This window comes from Nanorana parkeri, unplaced genomic scaffold, assembly GCF_000935625.1.
Source record: "Nanorana parkeri isolate BGI_ZX_2015 unplaced genomic scaffold, ASM93562v1 scaffold1272, whole genome shotgun sequence".
Taxonomy (NCBI): domain Eukaryota; kingdom Metazoa; phylum Chordata; class Amphibia; order Anura; family Dicroglossidae; genus Nanorana; species Nanorana parkeri.
The window spans coordinates 472,830-495,595 of NW_017307540.1; the positions used below are offsets into that span (position 1 = coordinate 472,830).

Here is a 22,766-nt window from a genome sequence, read left to right on the forward strand (position 1 = left end):
ACATTGTAAAATTTAATGAGAACTGGAAAACCGGGGGCCAAGCACACAGCCGGACTTGCCACTGAGGGTTATATCTTCCAGAGTCTAACTGAGATCTGTAGCTACAAGACAGCACAGCAGTGTCTCTCTTCTGATGTAATGAGTCCTGCTGTTGGCCATAAAATACTTCAATTCTGTGCAATGTCAGAAATACATTTTATTTTATACTGGTTATGGCAGATCATTTATCCCACTAACAAAGTGGGGTCATCCGATAAAAAACAAATACAGGGAACACAGAGCAGAGCCCACAGCTATCAAACAACAAAGTATGATTGAGCTATGATTAGCTCCTTGCACCTTTACTTCAAATGAACCTAAAGTCATCCTTTCCAGTCACCCCATACATACATACATACATACATACATACATACATACATACATACATCTGTTTTACCTGCCTAAGGATTTGTATTTGCCCCCATACAGTCCTAAGAGTTACACAGCCACAGAGCACAGCCAGCGTGCAGACAAGACCAGACTACTTTCTAATGGCACTGCAGTCGCGTCGGGCGGATCGCAGGGTTTCTTGCCGCGATTCTGCCCGTGCAACCGAACGTGATCGTGGCTTAAACAGTCGCGCATCGTGTGTCGCAGAAAAAAAAAAAAAAAAAAAGGTACATGTACCTTTTTTTCTGCGATTGCCGCGCGGATGTAACCCATTGAAATCAATGGGGCCATGCGGCAATCGCTGTGTGTAAATGTGCACGACCGCGTGGTCCCGGAACGCGTGTCTCGGACTGCCCAGATCTGCACCGGCACTCAGCGCGCCATTGTTTGCACAAAATCACTGCAGCACAACTGACTGGCTCCTTATCCTTCTCCCAGTCTGAGCTCTGCTGTACAGAGGGCAACAAGAAGCATCACAGAGGTGTGAATGAGGTCGAAGGGCCCATTCACACCACCTCCAGACCAGACTGTTTCTGGACCTAAAATGCATCCCAATGTTTCCCTATGCTCTTGGCCTCAGTTCACATCATCGCAGTAAGTTCCACACCACATCAGAAAAATACTGCGTCACATTTTGTCTGGTCTGGAACGCACCAGAACGCTTCAAAAAAACGTCAAAAACGTAATGGGAAAATAAAAATTTGGGGGCTGGTTTGGATGATCTCATCACCCCTGGACTTCCTTCTTCTCTGGAGAGAGAGATTTGTTAAGATAGGAACCATGATGGCTGAAGTGGACACCAAGTTCTTTGTAGAACTTGTGGAAGCCTGCCCAGAGCAGTATGATCCGAGGAATGGCCAATTGAAGAACATAATAGGAAGATGGACAAGTTGAGAGGCATTGCTGCCCAGGTTGTCCCTGGCTAGGATCATTTGTGCAGCTCTGAAAAGAACAACTGTGGTAAGTTCATGTCTCTTATGTGCAAGCATTGTGCTGCTCTTTTCCTGGCTATCTGTAGATCTTGCAGAGGTCCCCCACCAAGACCTAAAATGTAATGCGTCAAAAACACAACGCAGTGCATTCCAGATCTGGTCCAAAAAATGATGTGAACCTGCCCTATGGCAGCAAGATGGCTAAATAGTTATAACTCTTCCCATATAGTGCTAGGGCCCTGGGTACAGTTCCAAGCAGCTACACAATCTGCATGGTGATGCAAGTCCTCTTTGCTTTGTTCCGTCTGAGTGACAGAGTGATGGGTGACAGAGTGACTGAGTGATGGATATGGTAAAACATTTGGACTATAAGCTTCCTCAAGGTTATCAAGTGATGTCCATGTACTCTATAAAGCTCTGCTAATTTGTCAGTGCTATTCACATGAATAATGATCATTGGGATCCTTGTATACAATGTGAAGTAAGTGTGTGCTCACCATAGCAACCTATCTAATTCTAACTGTCATTTATCATAGGAAGTGAAAATACAAAAAGGTAGGAGACAATGAGGACGCAGAGCCGATTGTCAGACTTGAGGGTGGTGTGGAGGTGGGGCAGAACACTTGTGGCACAATGTGGAATCTTTCAAAAAGAAAAAAGTTGTAATATATTAATGAGAAGAAGCAGGTGAACAATAACACAGAGGTTGCGAGTGCAGAAAAATATATAGAGGCGTCTTAAAAATGACAATCAGGACACCAACTGGCAATTCCATAAATACAAGCTACCAATGGCCAACTTGTAAGTCAAATACTATAATTCCCTTTCATCTGTTTCTGGTGGAAGACAGCAGCTTATAATGTTCAACCCACCTGTAAAAATGTAAGCACAACAAAAGGTAAAAAGAGAACTGGCAACAAAAAAGGAACCATCACATCAAAAAGCATAATATAATACAGGAAGTCTGAAAGATAAAAGTACAGAACATACAAAGAACAAATGGACACTGGTGTACTAAATCTATAAAGAAGATCTCCAGCTATCAGAAGCCGCAAAAACCTGAGAAAGAAAAGCGCACCCCGCATAAAAAAAAGGAGCACTCGTGAAAAAAAAAAAAAAAAAAAAAAAGGTATAAAAATAATAATAAAAATGAAAATAAGCTTGTTTATTATACCTTCCGATTATCATTGAAGTTGCAAAAGAAGCAAGCCAACTAGGCCACAGATGGTCCTTCCATCAAATATTTGCCTGAGCTCATATTGGTTATAAAATCTACAAATCTAATTTAGGATGGCCCAAGAGGAAGTAGTGCAACATGCAACTGAAAATATATAGCGTTAGTACAGAACATCCAAAGAGTGCTTTTGCAATACAGTTGTATTCAACATATATAGAAGCATGGAAGCACATAAGTACAATAGGTACAAATGTCCAAATATACTGCCTGGCCAAAAATAAGTCACCACCTGGATTTAGCTAAGAAAATAGGTTAAGAGCCAGGCACAATCATTTCCATGCATCCCAATCATCACAGGCTGAAAGTGACTCAATGTCATTCGCAACTTCTTAGAACCTCTGATGTGTGACTGTAAATCGCGTCCCCATCTGCCACACCGGGAAAGGTTCTACAATAAGGGTTGATTTCCAATTTCATAAAAATAAATTCTAAGTATCTGGAAAAAAAGGTATAACTCCAGAAAACCGAGGGTGTGGGCAGCTTCTTCACCAGATGTGTTCTTACCAACCATAGCAAAGATACACCAAATCAGACATAAAATTATGACCACTGAGAGGTGAAGTGAATAACATTATCTCATTACAATGACACCTGGAAGTTGGTGGGATATATAAGGCAGCAAGTGACTAATTTGTCCCTGAAGTTGATGTGTTTGACAAGGGCCAAATTGTGATGTCTAGACGACTGGGTCAGAGCAAATCCAAAACTGCAGCTCTTGTGGGTATTTCCTGGTCTGCAGTGGTCAGGAGCTACCAAAAGTGGTCCAAAGAAGGAAAACCGGTGAACCGGCGACAGGGTCATTCATGGGCAGCCAAAGCTCATTGAGGCACATGGGGGACAAAGGTGGGCCGTGTAGTCTGATCAAATAGAAGAGCTACTGTAGTTCAAATTGATGAACAAGTGAATTCTGGTTCTGTTAGAAAGGCGTCTTAACGAGTAGACGTTAGTAATCTTGCATTATGGTTGCACCAACCTGACTCCGTGAGGTTGTTCATTATAGTCTCCTCTCTTGCGATGTACTACGGGACCATGTGTTATATTATCTGTTACATATGTTGATCACCTGTATGCTCAGTGATATGTATAATGCATGGTCCCGTAGTTATGTATACTGACCCATGTTTGTAAAAAAAAAAAACAAACAAAAAAAAACTTTGGAATAGAAAGGCGTCTTAACACACAGAGAATTGCAGTTTGTTGTGTATGGGGCCGGTCAGGGTCAGGGCGCAGACTGGTCATGGTGACCAGCGTCCACCGCCAAAAGCACCTACAATGGGCATGTGAGCATCAAAACTAAAAACAACGAAGTAATGGAAGAAGGTGGCCTGGTCTGATGAATCACGTTTTCTTTTACATCATATGGATGGCCGAGTGTTTGTGTGTCGCTTACCTGGGGGAAGAGATTTACCAGAATGGACTAAGTGAGGAAGACAAGCCGGAGGAGGCAGTATGATGCTTTCGCCAATGTTCTGTTGGGAAACCTTGAGTCTAGGGCTGCAGCTAACTATTTTCATAATCAATTAGTTACCCGATTATTTTCTCAACTAATCGATTAGTTATAAAAAAAAAACTACTAAAATTCAGAGTTAGGACTTACCGGTAACTCTATTTCCATTAGTCTTCCAGGACAGCATCACGAGATGGAATCTCCTCCCCCACACACAGGAAACACGTCACTTAATCTGCTTAAAAGACCCTCCTCTCCTCCACTCCCTCAGTCATCACATTTTCTCCACATTTTATCTGCTCCACATTTTGTCTGTTCCCGTTTTAATAAATTCCCCCAGCATGTTTTAAGAGTTAACGAGCCAAACAAGTGAAAGAAAATATATAAATCTGCCATGTCTTCACAAATAACCCAGACAAATGAACGGCATCCCTACTGTACAAACAAGTGCGTCAATTCCGCCTACCTGGTTATAAGTACTTAGGTGTTCAGAATGCATCTTAAACAATGAATAGGCCTTCAGAGATCTTTTACGGCAAGGATAGTTGGTAAAGTAATGTTAGACCACTTATGCTGCCAAAAAAACAGCAGATGATAAATCAATTCATAAGTAAGCTTTAAACAAGATTCATAAAAGGTAATATTGTGTACTTTTTAAAGAAACCTAAAGTAATCCACAACTACCTGAATTGCTGCCGACATGAAACAGTGAGTGCATCAGGTCACTTTTTCTTTGGCTATGGTGGCCCGATTCCCGGGCATAACTGGTCAGCAAATATAAACCTAATGTCCTAGGTGAAACACCTGGCCAGGCTGCTAACCCCTTCCTAAAACGTAATACTGGTCCCATTACTTAGATAAGGGGACTTACTGGCCAATGACGAGGCTTAGGAAGGAGACGGTGACAGAGCTGGCTTTTTTTGACCCAAGAAAGAAGGTAATACTAAGCTTTCTAAAAAGTAAAAATAAATATAGTAATTCTCAGGACTCCCGGGATGTATCGGAGGAAAGGTTTCAGAAAATATCCTTAGCTTGGTTGTAGCTGCAGTCTCACCATCTTGAGAAAGCTGTGGCTGGTGGTGGGGATGGTCACGTCGCTGCTTTCCACCAATCAATGGCTCTGCCTGAGCACACGTCATTTCTGCTGGTGCAGGGCACCAGAGAGGTGAGCATAATACCCCTTCTATGCAGGGACCTTCCAATACAACTAGAGCTGCAGCTAACGATTATTTTAAAAAATCGATTAGTTGTTGCAGCCCTAAATACAACTATATATATTTTTTATGTGACAGGGTCACTTCAAGTGGAGTTATTTTAAACTATTATAAATGTATATTTCATGGACATTTTAGCTGGTGCTGTATCAAGATATGGATACTTAAATCTGAACTCCAGCATTAGCACATATTGTCTAACTAAAAGAGTCTTACTTGAATTAGGGCTGCAACAACTAATCGACATAATCGATTATTGAAAAAGTTGTCACATACATTATACACTATGTATGTATAATGTATGGCTGGGATTTGTTGTATTTTTATATAGCTGGTGGTATTCTGCATTGCGCTGTATAGAGGACTACAAATCCCAGCAATAGTACATTATACAGCGGTGCAATGCCGAATACCACTAGCTATAGAGGACTACAACACCCAGCAATACATTATACAGCACAATGCATAATACCGCCAGCTATAATTTACTATATTCCTCTATAGCGGGTGATATTCTGCATTGCTGTATAATGTTTTGCTGGGATTTGTTGTCCTCTATAGCTCTTGGTAATCTGCAGGTTTTGTACAGCACAGCGATGATGTACCTGACGAGTTCCTTCACTGCAATCTGTATACACATAATTTAGGGCCCATTCACAGTATACGTTGTGTTAGTGCATCATTGTGCTTTATGGCATGCTGTGTTAAAGCAGCCCATTCATTCTGACACCTAAACACAGCATAACCCTTGTTTTAACCCAGCGTAGCGCAACGCACAGCATGCACACTCTAGTGCAACTGCATTGCCTGCTACTTTAGTAGTGCATTGGGGTGCCATTCAAAATGATCAATGCCATTTGTAATGCTCTGTAATGTGATGCATTATGAATGGCACCCATAATGCACCACACGTCCATTAAGGTCCATTACATAAGGGCAGTAGAAAGGACAAACCGTCCACTGAGAAACCTTCAGAAATGGACACTTCCAGTCGTATTGATCTCCTTTCCAGTATTGTGTTGTTCCTTACACTGACCACCATGTCACTAAAGGACACGGGGACCAGCATTTCTAACCACAGAGCAGCGGGGAATAGAGATCTAACACTCCTGGTCAGTTTCTGAAGGTTATTCAGCAGACAATGTCTCCTTACTAATGCAGCAATCTGAGGAACAGGGGAGCTAAATATCCAAGTTCTTCTTTGCAAGGAGACCTTTATTTTTAGTTTTTAGGTTTATTACAAAGATGTATTATATTATTATTACATAGTATTTATACAGCACCAACCGTTGTGCGCTGCGCTTTACAATATAAGGAAGACATTACAATTCAAGACAAGACAGTAAGGAGGGCCCTACCCCTGAGGGCTTACAATCTGAAAGAGGAGGGAGAAGTGATGCATGAGTAGGTAGCTGTGTGGGGAAGAATTGTTTGAGAACGTGATGGTTCAGTGGTTAGGTTGAGGTGGGATATGCAGCCAACGTGAAGATGGGCCCGTCTGGCAGGCCGTTTTTTATTCACCAGGTCAACTACATCAATAACACTCCTCTTTTGCTTAAAATTAATATTTCTACCCATGTCATTTATTGCTACCTCTACCTTTGTTTTGCATTAAGGTTTTATTGAATTTTTAACATCTGTGTACAGTCCATATACAATCAAACCGTGCATTGCCGGAGGTTTCTATACAATCAAACCGTGCATTGCCGGAGGTTCTATACAATCAAACCGTGCATTGCCGGATCTATTCATGGTATCAGTAACACAAAGATAAGGGAAGGAGATTCTGATTAACACCAATGAAGAACACTAGTAAATACGATTGCAAGGAAGTGAGAACATGGAGTCGCCCAGAGGCTTGGAAGGATTACAGATGGGGAGGGGGACAAATGAATACGGAATTCAGGAACAAGTCTGTCCAATCCAGAAGCCAGCAGGATTTTTGTTTAGGAGCCAGCCGTTGGCGATATCCACAAGATGGCACTAGCACGTGCGCCAGCCCTGGCATTTTTACAAGCCTCGTCGACTTCCACAATTGCCGTAAGTGTGCCTGTCCTCGTCGAGTTCTCCAACTGGCGCCAGTGCTTGTGCCATCGGGTACCCGTGGAGGCGCACTAACGCAAATTAGAGAACGTGATACTGCTCTTGGGTGGCAGCGCCGGTGCACAGATGGGAGTTGGTGATGTCGACAAGTTGGACATCTCGATAGGAGAGCTGGGTTTTCACCAAGCACAGGCTCATTACTATTCATAAGTTAAGGGCAGTCAAAGGCCTATTCAGACTTTTGTGCTGCGTTAATGCATGTTATCACGATGCATGCCAATCTACCTGCTCCATGTTCACTGGTACTGTACAGGGGAGTGCAGTGCATGCCACACCGCAGCGCACAACATGCATAGGGGTGTGATGTATTTGCCAGCCTGTCCAATCCAGAAGCCAGCAGGATTTTATTTTCATTGACAGCAACTAGAAAAAAAAAACTCAAAATGTAGGTGGGAGCTATAATTAAGAAGGAGCATTGGCGACCTGGCTCCTGGGATTTGTCAAGCCCTGGCTACAGGTTACTGAATCTTAAGCAGAACATACATGCATAGATTGTCTGAATAAAAGAAATCCAATAGATTTCTCCATCCACGCTAAACAGCTGATTGGCTGCAGTCAACATTCAGCTGACAATTCCCAGCTCCTATGACAAAATCGGTTGAAAAATCGATTTTGTCAAACCGGGTGGTGCCAGCAGGGCCACACGCAGCTTGTATTTAAACCATGTTAGGACAATCAGTCTAAATTTGGGGGGCCAGCTTAACTTCTGCTGAATTAAATAGCAGCCACACTGTGCTCCTAACACCCATCCGCATTGCTGCTACCGGACAGTGAACAGAAATCAAATCATGACACAATCCCCACAACAAAACCAACGATGAGCCTGGCCCTGAGAAGAAATCTCCTCGGGAAGAAGCCAACATCTCGTTCTCACAGCCAGCGGAAAAATTGACTAATTTAGATGCTGGCATCTCCCACAAGGGAAGGAAGAAGGCAACGCACAGCATAGAATATTAATGGAATATAAATCACGGAGCAGCAATAATTCCAACCGTGCCAAGGAGGAGCTGTGCTTCCCGTCACCCAGCTCCATACTACAGACACACAGCCTGCCACAAACACATCACAGAGCACACATGACATGTCACATGACTGCAGCTAAACCTGAACAATAACACACACGGAACATCATCTATTCATCTCCATCACCACATAAACACCCCCCTCCCTTCAGGTACCCAGACACAGAGCTCAGCATCCAACCTCCTCGCAATGACGTCATATGAAGGATGGTGCCAGATCTCACAATCACATGATTTCCTTCACAATTCATTCACATTAAAGGTGACAAGATCAAGTATAGAAGGACGGGGACCAAGTCGTGGCACCGAAGGACGGCCATCAAGTCGTGGCACCGAAGGACGGCCATCAAGTCGTGGCACCGAAGGACGAAAGCAAGGCCACACACTATAAGCACCAATGTCTGTACTGAATGACTGACAGACAGACAAGTGTATACATATATTGAGGGAGAGCGCTCTGCGCGCACACACAGCCACAACACATCATTCCTCATAGCTCTCCTGTCATGGCGGAGAGGTCTTGTGTGCTCCTGTCATACAGAGAAGGTTTTGAGGTGACACCGTCACTCACCCGGCCCGCCATGCCTGCTCCTGTCCCTTCACACCGTCACACCGGCTGACAGAGCTGCACCACCAGCTCAGCAAAGGGGCCGGAGAGATTTTCTCAGTGGGCGTCACTTATCGCCTCACGTGATTCCCTACAGCAACAGTTTGACGGCGTCACCACGCAAACCCGGAAGCAGGGCAAGCTAATCGCGACGCCATGTTGAGGCCTGGGAAAAGGGCCCAGTTATTTATTTTTTTTACTAGGTTATTAAGCTTCTTTGGGCTTAGTTTTTTTTTGTTTAGGACAATATTTTACTAGCTTTTCATTTACATTATTGTCCTTAACTCTAGGTACTCATGTTTATTTTTACTTTTTCCTCTTTGCTGTCTTCAAGCTTTTTGGCACTTTTGTTCTGTCTTCTTAGACCCCATTCACACTTGTGTTTGGGGCAGTCTCATGAATATCTCCGTGTGACTCCTGCGAATAGCTGCAGGAAGTGCTACACAAAGCAATGACAGCTGACAGCGCCCACCGCTGTTTGCATGTAATCGGACATCCAGCGATTACCTGCGGATGATTTCCTCCCCATGCAAACAGTTTGCATTCAGAGGTAATCATCCACAGGTAATCACAGCAAGTCCAGTTACATGCTATTGGCCATTAACAGCTGCAGGCCCCGTCATCAGTCATTGTTTTGTGTGGTTCTTCCCACCCACAGCTATTCACATGAGTGTCACAGAGAAATTCACAAATGCAATTGTGAATGAGCCCTTATTTACAATTTTTGTTGCTGTCCATGTGAGCTGACAAACCCCTGTCAACAATAAAGTGAGGTGCGAAATCACACCACACAAATAAAGAGTACAAGCACAAGGGTGCTATGGTCCTCATCCAAAAAGAATCCCAAAGCCAGTCCACCAAGTACTTGGTGACAGCTCTCTAAAAGAAAGACCCGCTGTGGGGAAACGCAAACAACTTGAAGGCCACAGAACCTCACCCCAGGCATCGGGACGGGCCTCCAAAAAATCCTGACCCTCTTTGTGGAGTAAAAGTGCTTGTGTAATAAATAAGTGCCAGTGCAAGACATGGCAAGCCTTGCGGCCAAAGCCAGGTTAGGGGGCCGGGGGGTGGAAGTTCCCCTGTTTAAATAAATATATACATTCTACCAAGGAAGGAGTGCATAGGCTCCTTCATGTTAGTGGAATAACCTTATAACTTGCAAAGTAGACCTTTGGCATATTTATAATATAATTATTATGATTACAAATATTAGGCACCCCCATTACCCTTTTATTGCCTTCACATGTTGCCAGTGTACTAAATTGCCCTGTCACCACTTTTGTTTAAAAGCAAACAAAATAAAAGCCCTTCAAACAAAAAGACTACCAGCACCATTAATCTTTGCTGTCTTAAAGAGCTCAGCTTGCTGAAATATCTAGTTTGTGGGATGCCTAGAGTCCCCTACCTTGAGCTGTGGTTCTTCCTGCCAGACTCTACATCACTATTATGTTTTGTAGTGATGTAGGGGGTGGAGGAAGAAACCACAGCAGGCAGCAGGGTACCAGGCATCCAACACACCCCAAAGAATGACAGATGTTGAGGATTTTTCAGCAAACTTAGCTCTTTAAGAGAATAAGGGTCAGGCTTGCAGGGAGTCAGACAAGTATTAGGTCCCAACACACTATCTGTGTGTTGTGGCGCTCTGCATTTTAAAAAGTGCTTGTTCTTTACAAAATGCATTTTGGTGCATTGCTAGCCCACTGAAAATAAATGGGCTGCCTTAGGATTCATTCACATAGGCGCATTCATATCACTGTGCCCGGGAACCACAAATGTTGCATACAGCCCACCCCATATGTGCATACAGGTACAGATGTACCCCTAGGGTTGCCACCCTTTATTCAAGTGAAACCCGAACACTCTAGCGACGCGTGGACATTTTTTTCTTGGAAGAATGAGTCGTGGCTTATTCATATGTAAGTAGCACCACCCATTCATATGTGAATATCAAAGCTGAGGCTATTTTCAGTAGGGGGCCAGTAGCCCCTATCTTAGTTTTGGTTGCCCCTGTCTGCCTGATATCTTATGTCCGGGTTTCTGCTGCCATGAAACCCGGACACAGCATTCAAAACCCGGACTGTCCGGGTGAATCCTGGACAGGTGGCAACCCTATGTACCCCTCTGGACATAGACAGTCTGCACCCAGAGACATACCTGTACCGTACCTGTAAGCAAGTAAACGCTCAGAGCCTCGTTTAGCAGTGTAGAGCCACAGCTTGTAATTGATTTGCACAGGCCGGATGTACCAGTATCAGGGTCACTTAAAGTGACATTAAACCCTCAGATTTTTTAACATAAACCAATACTGTAATGTGTGACTTACTGTAATCCATAGTTGTTTCCCTTCTCTTTGCTGCTCTTCCTTTTAAATCCGTATCTGTTCTCATGCTCTGCAGAACGTCTGTTTTGCAGCAGACTGCCTTGTCCCAGGAATAGATACACGGTGTCTGTGTATACGTTTCTATAGGCTTGTAACCTGAGCCAGCACTACAGGAAAATCTGTAATCTGTTCTCATGCTGGGCAGAACTTCTGTTTTGCAGCAGACTGCCTTGTCTCAGGAATAGATACACGGTGTCTGTGTATACGTTTCTATAGGCTTGTAACCTGAGCCAGCACTACAGGAAGAGGCCCTGAGCTGAAAAGGGAAGTTCTCACCAAGCATGAGAAGACATGAGGATTTAAAAGGAAGAGCAGCAAAGAGAAGGGAAATAACCATGGATTACAGTAAGGCACACATTACAGTATTGGTTTATGTTAAAAAATCTGAGGGTTTAATGTCACTTTAAAGTAATGCAAAGTCCACTCTTTCCAATGTAAGACCCAAAGCATTGCATTGTGAGGATTGTGGCAGGTCATGCCAGTCTTGTATCTCATTCAAGGACAGGTGCATATCTCCCTGACCATTGTTAATGGGGAGGTTTGTGCTCATGTGTGGCAAGGCTTACACATAGGGCGGACTCATTGCTAATAATGTGGAAAGTACTACCATCTAGTGGTAAAAGTTAGATAATAACTTCATAATTCATTTCAGTTGTAGTTTGTTGGATGAAGCGCTCTCATTTTTAAGTTTATTAATAATTTTTGTATATATTCCTTTTTGCAACCCAAAGGTTGCAGAGAACCACGCTTATGCAGTGATATCAGGGCCATTTTCTGCAACATCCTTCTTTGAACCCAGGCCAAGGGGTGGGTCCATGACAACCTAGGCTCACAGGAAGTGGGTTAAACAATTCTGGCTTTCAACCAGCCCAAAAGAGCAGTAACAGGAAGCGGACAGAGGCAAACATTTATGGGGGACAGGGCTGGATGTAGGTGTTGCAGCAAAGCTGCTTTTTTGTGTTCACAAGTTTTGGTAAAGTTAATTTTTAACTTTCTTTCAAAACTGGACTTCTGTTTTAAGCGTAACACTTAAGTTTCATAGTTGCTCCCAAAATTCGCAAGTGAAACAGAATATTTGGTCTAATTTTACAAATGCTAATATTTCCTTGTGTCCTATATCTCGCTCATCGCTCCTATTCCACTGTATTCTCATACCCAGTTCACAGATTGTTCTGATTTTCATGTTAATTATGCTAGGTGGACTTTGCATTTTTTTGTATATGGATCATCATACTCCTGCCTAAACTTATATGTTTGTACTATTTGCTGTCATGTAATGTTTGTATGTTCATACTATTGCTGCCATGTAATCGTTAGTCTCATGACAACTTATGTTCCTATATGCTGATATGCAATGCTGGGTACATGACTCAATTTGAGTATCGTCCTAATTGTATGCTTTAACTTTTTTCTTATGTAAATCAATAAAATTAGATTGAACTAAAAAAAGTTATAAAAAGTAAAAGTACATGGTCCCCTTCAGGCCATGCATGCATTACTAGGTTGCTGTACTATTGATTTCAAAATGATTATGAATGGCACCCCAACGCACCTCCAGAATGCGTCTGTGTTACATCGCACAATGCACATCTTAGTATGTTGTGACACCATTCATTTTACATTCATTTTAAATGGCACCCCAACATACATCAAGAATGCGGCTGTGTTACATCTCACCATGCACATCTTAGTATGTGTCGGGGGACGGAGTACCCCTGTATGCTAGATTGGAACCCATTAGCAGAGAACAGCACTGGGATGCAAGTCCAGGATGAAGGTACAATATGGAGAATCCAGAAATCGTCATCAGAATATGGTCCGGGTCGAGACAGGCAGCAAGTATCAAAAAACGAAGAATTAAGCCGGGGGTCAATAGCCAGGGAATCCGAAGAGCAGGGAAGGAAAGCAGGAACAGGATAAAGGAAGTAACGCTTCGTAGCTGCACTGGATACATGCAGAATAACTCAGCAACAAGTCTGGTCTCTGGCTGGAATATAAACCCAGCAAGGATCAGAAATGCCCCCGTTGTCAGAGCAACGAGGAGGCTTCGAACCCACGGGAGCCAATGGGATGGCGAGGAGAGTAAGGTGTGTGAACAAGGCCCCCCCCTGTTAATGACCAGCACCCGAATTGACTAATAGGTCATGGCAACGTCACGTGCACGCGCACATGCGTGTACCAATGCAACGCAAGGAAAAACCTATACCCTGCGCCATGCCCGCCGACACCCCTGGCCCCCACAACATTATGTTGTGTCACCATTCATTTTAAATTCATTTTGAATGGTAACACACCTCCAAAATGTAGTTGCCTTATATCGCACCACAACGCACAAAGGTGTGTTGGGCTGCACACTACTGCAAACAAATAAAGTAGGACCAATGTTTTTTTGTTTAATAGTTTTTATTATTTTCTTAGGAACAAAAACACAAAATACATACAAATGTGTATAACCAACACAGAAGCTCACACACAAAGTTAGCAACATTCCCCAAAATGGTGTATCGGTATCTATGCATAAATGCACTACACACTAAACATGGTTTTACACATGGTATACAATGATACATCAAAGGGCAATGAGGGAGGGTTAAAGACTCCAGAAGGCTCCAACCCCAATTAGGAAAGTTAAAAGGACAGCATGCCAGGATACAGCGCTACACTTAAGGGGTTAAATTGGAGATATGTTGAGTTTCCTTGTACGGTTTGAGCAGCTTCAGAAGCGTATGGAAGCCCCTGTCAGCCTTGTGCCTTTTAGTTCTGCCAGCACTGGACACACATTGATTGTTCCAGTTAAGCCTAACACCATCACGCTGGCACGCAGACCACGGCCGCAGCATCGCGGTATCAACAGCCGCCGGCTTCTCCCCCCTTCCCCCTCAGCCAGATTGATGCCCGTGAGTTCCATCTGGTCGGGATACGAACAGGGGCACCCCACCTCAAGTGCTTAGCCACTGCCCACCACCACAGCACCAGGTCTTTCAGCCTCAGGATTGTGGAAACACGAGCCACCTGTGTCCCCCTCCCTGTCAGCAACCTCCCAGCCACAGCGTCTCATCACCGATGAAGTGGTTATATTAACCCGACAAGAACACATTTGGGAATATACAGCTTTTCCTTCACTCATCAGCAAACGTAAAGAAACATCACCTCTGCCTCCTCGCTATCACAAATCAATGGTAAAATAGACATCCCTCCAACACAAGGTCACAGTCAAGACACTACAGACACCGCAACCATCCACCTCTACCCCTCGCTACTGATCCTGCAAACACCCCTCACCCAAGGCAAGCAAAGCAAAGAATACTTCAACTTCACCTCCTCGCCAACTTCCATTAACAAGATTTTGGAGAACAGACATCACTCCTGGCAAGCTGGAACCCGTGCGACACCAGCATCATCAAACTCCACCCTCCGTCGATGACCACGTAATATCCTTTACCTAAGGGTAAGTCCCTAGATTTTTTCTGTTTTCCTCTTTTTTTACACGCCATTTCATCTACCTCCGCGAACACAATTTTATGGGTTTTTTTTTTTGGGACCACACTCGAACTAATTGGACTAACCACGGAAGATTGGGAACTTATATTAGCTCCTGGTTTTCCAGCCCCCCCTCCCCCCCTTACAAGGTTCTGCGAAAAATCGCCCTGTTCCCTACTCGGCTTGCAGCGGTTCTCCCTTCCCTTCTCTGTTTATCCAACCCCAATTAGGCCCACCAGCTGACATCCAGCCAGGTCCCAGTGTGGGGTAGGAGCTATTTTTTTAAGCGTTGAGCTGGATTACATTCTATTGCAATTCCATAGGCTACATAATGCAACATGCCTCTACGTGCTTGCATAAGGTCCCATTGTATTCTGGTGTGAAAGTAAATTTGTTACTTGTAGCAAGAAAAGGGAAATCTTCAATTTTTCTCACCTGCAGTAGAAAAAATGGCAGCGGAAACTTGGTTGACTACTGACAACCCTGTCTCAGAATTTTTCCAGACGATTCGTGCTGCCATTAATCAGATTTTCACTTTGCCATATGCAAAAATGAAAGAAAGCATCTGAGACTGATACATTTCCTGTCTGACTTTTCTAAATGAGGTCCACAGAGCCCAGTGCATTTAAATTGTTCTAAAGGAACATTGCTTTGTTGTTGTTTTTTTACTAAGTGACCACATTTTAGAAGATTGATTGTGAGGCAAAAATTCGATTGCTTCCTAAGGGCAATGAGTACGCTTACCTAACCACACATTTCATATATGATTCCTTATCGTTTTTGGTTTAAGTAAAGGAAAGTACCTTTCGCAGCAGTTGCTATGGATACCATTTATTATCACTTTGTATTTTATGCAGCAGCTGACGTTGTACAGCTATTGTGTGAGTTTGAACTTCCTGACTTTCTCTTTATGAGCGTAGCTAGCTGAAACGTTCAGTCCCAAAAACAGATTTGAATAAAAATGTGTGCTGCTATGCCCCCAATCTGATATCTCTCCATAGCTTTACCCAATACTAACCTTCGGCCTAACACTTAGGGGCTGATGTATGAAAGTATGCTGTTCACATGGCATTCCCCTCACTAGATGGAGCACAGGAATTCCTATGCTTCCTGGCTCAATCTAGTTGTGGGAATGCCGTTTGAACAGTATTCGCCCAGCTATACACTGGGCCGAACATTTGTACATCAGCCCTTTAAAGTTTATCTTAGTTTAGATATTTAATTGCTGTCTGTGACTCACTGTGGACACTCACCCTATTTGTCCAGGTGGTCGTTGTCACCCAAACAGAAAGGGCAGTTGGGTCTGTCCCCCTGGCACGGTGGAAAGGTTTATGGGAGTACTGATGAGGGTGTTAAAGGGAAATAGGGTTGGTGAGTAGTGATGAGCCGAACACCCCCCTGTTCGGTTTGAATTCGAACTTTAGAACATGGGAAAAGTTTGAATTTGAACTCAAACTCAATGCAAGTCTATGGGGGTAGAACTTTGAAAATCAAATGTCCCCATTTTGAAGCCTTATATGCAATTTATTGGTCATAAAAAGGTATGGGGATTCGGGTACTACCCCGAGGGACATGAATCAATTTTTTTTGTTTATTCACATCAAGGTACCCCTTTAATAAAGGGGCACCCAGATGCGCCCCCCCCCCTACCCCTCACTAAAGGGTTAAGTAAAAAAAGAGGCCAGACTTTTGAAAAAAATCCTTTATTTGGAAAAAAAAAACAAAAGGCAAGTATTTTCTTTTTAAAAAACAAAAAAATGGATCCACCGACGTAATCCAGGGTCAATCACGACGTCCAGCGTTGTCCTGTCCGCTTGCGACGTACTCCCGCCGCAGAATGGCATTTTAACAGATGCTGGCAAAATATAAACAATTGGGCAGAGCTAGCGGTGTTCGTCGGAAACACGAACTGCCGATGTTCGAGTCGAACTCACGTTCAACTTGAACATCAAGCCCATCACTATTGGTGAGGCAACAGGGTTGTGATCTGCCTTCATGGCAGGAGTAAGAGTGTGGCCTTATAGATGGGGAAGGGGTGTAGACTTGTCTTACCATATGGATGAGTTAGCAAAGTGATGGTGGTCAGGGAGGCAATGAGGCAATTAAGGCCCAGGAATTTAGTAATGTGAGTGCAGCTTAAGTGGCAGCAGGGCAGTAGAGGTTGTTGGCAACAGCATGGTAAAGGAAAAGGTTGAGAGTTAGGGTAAAGCTATGGCTTCATGGGTCATGTTAGTCAGCGAAATCTGTCCCCATTGTCCAGAAGAAATGTGTGCCAAGGCTAAAGTATTAGTATGTTACTCCTAAATACCAACACCATCTGTTTTACTGTGCCAATGGGGCACCTATCCATAATACAGACTTGCTATGCCAAATGGATAAGCCCACATTAACCCTCTTGTCCACCCCCACTAGTTGAATTAACTACTGCCATTGTGGGGATGCTATATTTAGAACAGGCTTATTAAAAAAAAAAAAACAATCTCCCAAAACAATGGCTCTGGCCTAAACAGGATAATTTGTAGGGTGTTCCAGAGGGTAAGGGAAGTCCTGAAGGAGAGCAAGCATGGGAGGAAGTGATGAGAGAGCTATAGAGCAGGAGATTTGGGGAGGAACGGAGTGGACAGTTTAAGACATATTTTGAAATGAGGTTGGAGATGTAGTTGGGGGCAGAGTTGTGGATGGCTTTGTATGTTGTTAGTATTTAGAATTGTATGTGTTGACCTATTGGTAGCCAGTGGAGGGATTGGCAGAGAAGAGTGGCGGCCACTGAATGATCGGTGAGGTGGATGAGGCAAGCAGCAGCATTCATAGGGTCAAAGTAGCCAGAGGGGATGAAGAGGGAAGTCAAAGAGCAGAAGAGAAGAGCGGGGATTGCAGAGTATAAAATAAGAGAGAACAGTCTCCCATCCATTCTGTCCACCGCACTCAGTGCCCCACAAGCTCCAGGATTCTCTCCCATTACAACGGGGATGCACAGAGAAGGTGGTCTCATGCTCAGGAGTTGAAGAAAACTCATGTCCGGAAAAATCTATTGTGAGTACCTCTACATGAGGTGATGATATCCTGCATTCTCTTAATTTTGTTGACTGCATTAATCCACAAGGCAATGGGTGGAGGATGTGACTGTTTGCACAGTACTGAGATGCCACTCCTACCAGCGTTGATCAAGTGCGGAACTGTTCATTTTTCTCTCAGGGTGAAACTAAAGAAGAATTATTCACCTATTCCTCGGTCACCTTTCTTCCTCTCCACCCCAGCTGAGGTATGTCCCTCTGCTTTTTCACATCCAGTAGACCTGTAGTAGATGTGATGGCATCACGGGTCCTTAGCCTGGTGGAGACGTTTTGCATGTTGTTTCCAATCAACCTTGACAGATTGCGTGCCCATGTCTATGTCCCCCGGATCTGCCCTACACGCTACACAATTTCATCTTCATTAGGGGCTTCACTATCTCTTCATCCTTCATTGCATATCAGTAGTTCCTGTGTCCATTCACTCCACTGGCTGCTGCATGTTGCTTCTCAGGATGGATTTCCTGATGGTGACAAGACTGGACCATATCTGTGTAATGTGCATCAGCCCGGCCACTTGTAGTCTGCAATGAAGGAGCTTTTGACAACGAAGAACAACTGGGAGCTAGTGACAAGGCGTTGTCACCCTATAACAGGAAATACCTGCACAACGCCCTTCGTGCAAGGTATTATTTTATTAAAAGCTTCACATTTAATCTGAGATTGTTAGCTCCTTTAGGGCAGAGACTGATGTTATTGTGCAGTATGTTAAGTGCTGCGTCTATTGTAGGCACTATATAAACGCCTGAAATAAATACAAACCAAAGTCAGGCTGCGTAAAAAGCAAAGAATATGTCAGTTTATATTTGAATGTGTTAGTGCTATAGAACTATATGAACATGCCCCGTACTGACAGCACAGAGAAGTCCCAACTCTGGATTGTCATCAGAACAGTAGTAGAGGGGAACCCTTCCGGTGGGGACACTAGTTATTGTGAATCTGCTGACCACTAGAGATTTCACTCACCTTGGGGAGATTTCCCCTCACTTCCTGTTGTGGCTATCAGACAGGAAGTAAAGGGAAATCTCTATAGGATACAGATGAAGGGGAAAAAAAGTTTTGGCTTCAGTTCTAATTCAAAACTCACTACAAATCTTTCCTGCAGAACAAGAAAACTCAGAAGAAACCCACCCATTTGTTACTCAATCGCATGAGTCTACATGCTATATATAGCAAAGCGGAAAAGAGCAACTTTATATACTGACGTTTAGGCCCCGCCCAGAGTAACTGTCAGACGAATCAGCACTCCATTCGTAGCCCCAAAGCTGGGCTTGCCTCCTACGCTGGCGTTCAGACATTTCATTGGCCAGGCTGCACATCCCGCTGTCGTCATACAGCCCGCCCTCTTACTACACCCACGGTCTGTAACCATGGAGATAGCACGACAGTTTACGCTGTACGGCAACCAGCAACGCGTTAACATTGTCGCACGTAGTGAATGGCCCTAGCACGCGTATCCAAGAGCGCATCCCGGAGAGCTCGCGCGCCGTATACTAATCGCGAAGCATTTTCTGCAGGGGCCGTCGTAAACACCTGTGGGAGTAGCAACATGGGCGCCGTTCACTTCCTCGTTGTTGTACCGGTTTGACATCACGTGCTCTCATTGGCCAGCGGGGTCCCTCGGATGTCGGTGCACGCCCACTGGCTGTGGAGCCGCTTACAGCGATTGGCTGAGGGCTAAGCTTGCGCAGGCGGGCGGTCGCTCGCCTCTCTTTTCTGGTGACGTGAGCCACAGCCGCCATTTCGTGTGACAGAGGAGCCGGGAGAAGGGGGCGGAAGAAGGAAGCTGGTGAAGGGCAGACGTCGGTAAGGGATGATAAAACGGGGAATAATTGCATAATTGGGAACCCTCGTTCTAATAGGAACGGTTTGTGTGGGCTCAGGGGGCACACTTGACATCCCTTTACCATGGGGGAGGGGGATATTAGCCCGGAGATTATGACTTGGCCTATTCTCAGTGTAACCTTCCATTGGACAGTTCCCATTTATCAATGTTATTTTGCATGTTGCTCAGTTTAGTGCGCCAATGTTACTTGGGCAGGGAGGTGGGTTGCAGTTGCCCATGGCAACCAACCAATCGGCTTCTCCCTTCAGTTTTCTCAGTTATGCTCTGAAAATGAAAGAGAGAAGCTGATTGGTTGCCGTGCACAGCTGCTCCAGATCCTGTCAAAGTATCCTTGTTACTTTATTCCATACTGTATACTATGTATCGGAAAGGAAGTTGTACTGAATTTGTGGAATTGAGGAGTTTTGCTAGCCTAGGGTTGGCAAACTCCGGCCCTACAGATGTGGAACTACAAATACCATGAGGCATTGCAAGATTCTAGCAGCCCCAGACATGACTCCCAAGGACAGATGCATGATGGGATTTGCAGTTTCACCACAGTTGGAGGGCCAGCGTTTGCCCACCCCTGTGCTAGCCATATGTCATTAGATTATCGGTCACATGTGCATATGCATTACTTAAAGGAGAACTATAAGATGAGTGATTTCCACTCACCTCATAGTTCTAGCCGACCTGTGACAATGAGACTGTCACAGGTCGGCTCAGTAGATCAGGAGGTGAGCGAACACATACCGGCGTTCGCTCACCTCTCGATCCTGTCACGGCTCTCTGCCGTGACAGGGGAGGGGCTGGATTCCCCTCTCCCCGCTCCGATCTGCCAGCGCTGACTGGCGGAACGGATGGGGAGTGGGCGGGTACAGCTGGCTCTGCCTCTAGATAGGCAGAGCCAGCTGTCACGCACGCAGCTGGGCGGATCCCGTCATCTACGTCAGGATCCGCTCCGGCTGCCGCGTCTCAGTATACCGCGAGCTGTAGCTCGCGGTATACTGAGCTTAGGGTGACGGGAGGACGCTAGTTTGTGTCCTCCCGTTACCCTAAGGAGAACTATGGGGAAAAACACTGACCCCATAGTTCTCCTTTAAGAATGGCTCCTTAGAGATTTGCTGATGTCATCATTGGCTCCACAAAGTTTGTTTCAAGCCATTCCTGCCTGTTGTAATGCATACGGCGGATAGGCCTTAAAGGGTAAAATCACCCTCTCACAGAATGTTAAAAAATGACCTTACAGCACCCCTACCTGTGGCCCCCGCTGCACTTATCTGTGTGTTGCCCCCACCAGACGATGTACTCATCCAAACACCGCACTTCACAACCCTGCAGTCTGTAATGACCATAATGGTCGCAAATGGTGGGTGTTTATTGGTCAGCGAGGTCACATGACCGCACTGACCTATAAGAATTAGAAGTAGGGTAAACTAGTATCGAGTTTTGGAGGTTCCTGACAAATGATCGAAATTTGCACAGTGGTTGCCGCTGTTGGAACCCTTTCACCAATCAGTTGATCAAGAGAGCAGGTTGGAAATATTCTCGGCCGAACGGAGCTTGCAGCCAATCATACCGTTTGGATATTGAAAACACCCGGGGATTCCTCCATTTTCGTTCAGCCGGTTGGACAAAGAAAATATATACGTGTATACCCGGCTTCACTTCCGGGACCTGGCCCCCAGCTCAGTAGCATTTCTTATTGTTCACATGACCACGCTGACCAATAGGTGCTCACCGTTTGTGTGCATTATGATCGTTACAGACTGCAGGGGTGTGGATTGCGGGGACATCACACAGGTAAGTGCAGTGGTGAGAAGGGGGGGGTACTTTAAGTTAATTTTTTTTTCTCACATTTTTACCCTTTAATGACAGGAATCTGCATACAGGCGACCCTGGGTCTCCACTGTTACTATGTGCTGAGAGCAGGCGCCCGGCGTGCTGACCAAGCTGTCGCAGACGATTGGAAGTCAGTGGGTTTGCACCGTAGTATCACCGCCTCCATTCACAAAAACACCTTGCACTTGACTTAAAAAATACAAGGCACTCTGTGAATGGAGGAGGGGCGGGTACGTGACTGGAGCCCTTCCCCGTACAGCCGCATGTCTCATCCCTGCAGTGCTGGGAGTCCGGGGCTGCCTGTGTTATGCAACAGGTGCTATCAAAGCATAGTAAAGGAAAGGGGACACCGTGAATAATTTATTACCCAACAAAAGAGATATTCTATCTTTGTTTTAGTTGTAGAACAGAGGTGGGTAAAAACCCCGCACAGGTTTTCCTTTGCAGTTGTCTTGCTGGGAAGGTTTCCTCTTACTTCCAATCCTGAAGATGCAACAGGAAGTGAAAGAAAATTGTCTATGGAGTGAGGGAATTTCCCCTCAAACTGGCTTTATGCTGCTTGTCCTAGTCAATCGGCTGAAATTCAAGCCGTGTGTGGCCCCATCAGCACCTCGCCAGCCTGAGAATGTGTAGTCCAAGGGTGTGGACGTTATCTACTCCTTAACTGCATTGGAAGTGTGTGTCAAATATGCCTGCTAACGCACACTGAGGCATGACACCGTATATCCGTAACACTGCAAGAATAAAACACGCACAGATCTAAATGGGCCCTAAGGGTCCGTTCACATCAGCCGCTGCAGAGAACGTACATCGGCTGGTGTGCAGTGCGGGACAGTGCTGATGTGCCGATCCTGTGACATCAGGAGAACTTTATTGAAATGTCACAGCTGACATTTCATTGAGGGCAGGTGCAGACTTCGGCCATCCCGGGTCCACGCGATCGTGTGCAGGTGCACACAGCGGTTTCCATGCGGCCCCATAGCTTCCAATGGGGTTACATCCGTGCAGCAATCGCTCAAAAAAGGTGCACGTACGCTTTTTCACATCGTGCAATTTTTTAAATTGTGATTGTGCAGGCATGATTGCGGCGGGAAACTGTGCAATTTTCCCGGGGTGCCTGGGCTGCCATTAGAAGATAATGGCACTGCCAGCGCAATCGTCGGTGGTGTGCAATGC

General features: G+C 44.9%; 2 protein-coding genes across 3 annotated transcripts in view; one reads left to right on the top strand and one right to left on the bottom strand.

Moving 5' to 3' along the window:
- The window catches only part of NSF (N-ethylmaleimide sensitive factor, vesicle fusing ATPase), a 56,224-nt gene extending 47,156 nt beyond the window's left edge, over positions 1-9,068 (bottom strand). The window contains exon 1 of the mRNA XM_018569003.1: positions 8,957-9,068. Within this exon, the coding sequence (XP_018424505.1) occupies positions 8,957-8,968 (12 nt within the window). The 5' untranslated portion in view covers positions 8,969-9,068. The remainder of the gene's footprint in view (positions 1-8,956) is intronic.
- Positions 4,937-22,766, top strand: part of LOC108797418 (ADP-ribosylation factor 1-like) — a 28,155-nt gene continuing 10,325 nt past the window's right edge. Inside the window, exons 1-2 of one of the 2 annotated variants that reach the window (XM_018569005.1) lie at positions 4,937-4,947; positions 13,451-13,463. The gene's annotated coding sequence lies outside the window, so the exon portion shown is untranslated. Of the gene's footprint in view, positions 4,948-13,450; positions 13,464-19,628; positions 19,730-22,766 lie in introns of those variants that run through there. The other variant, XM_018569004.1, reaches the window with a different exon arrangement.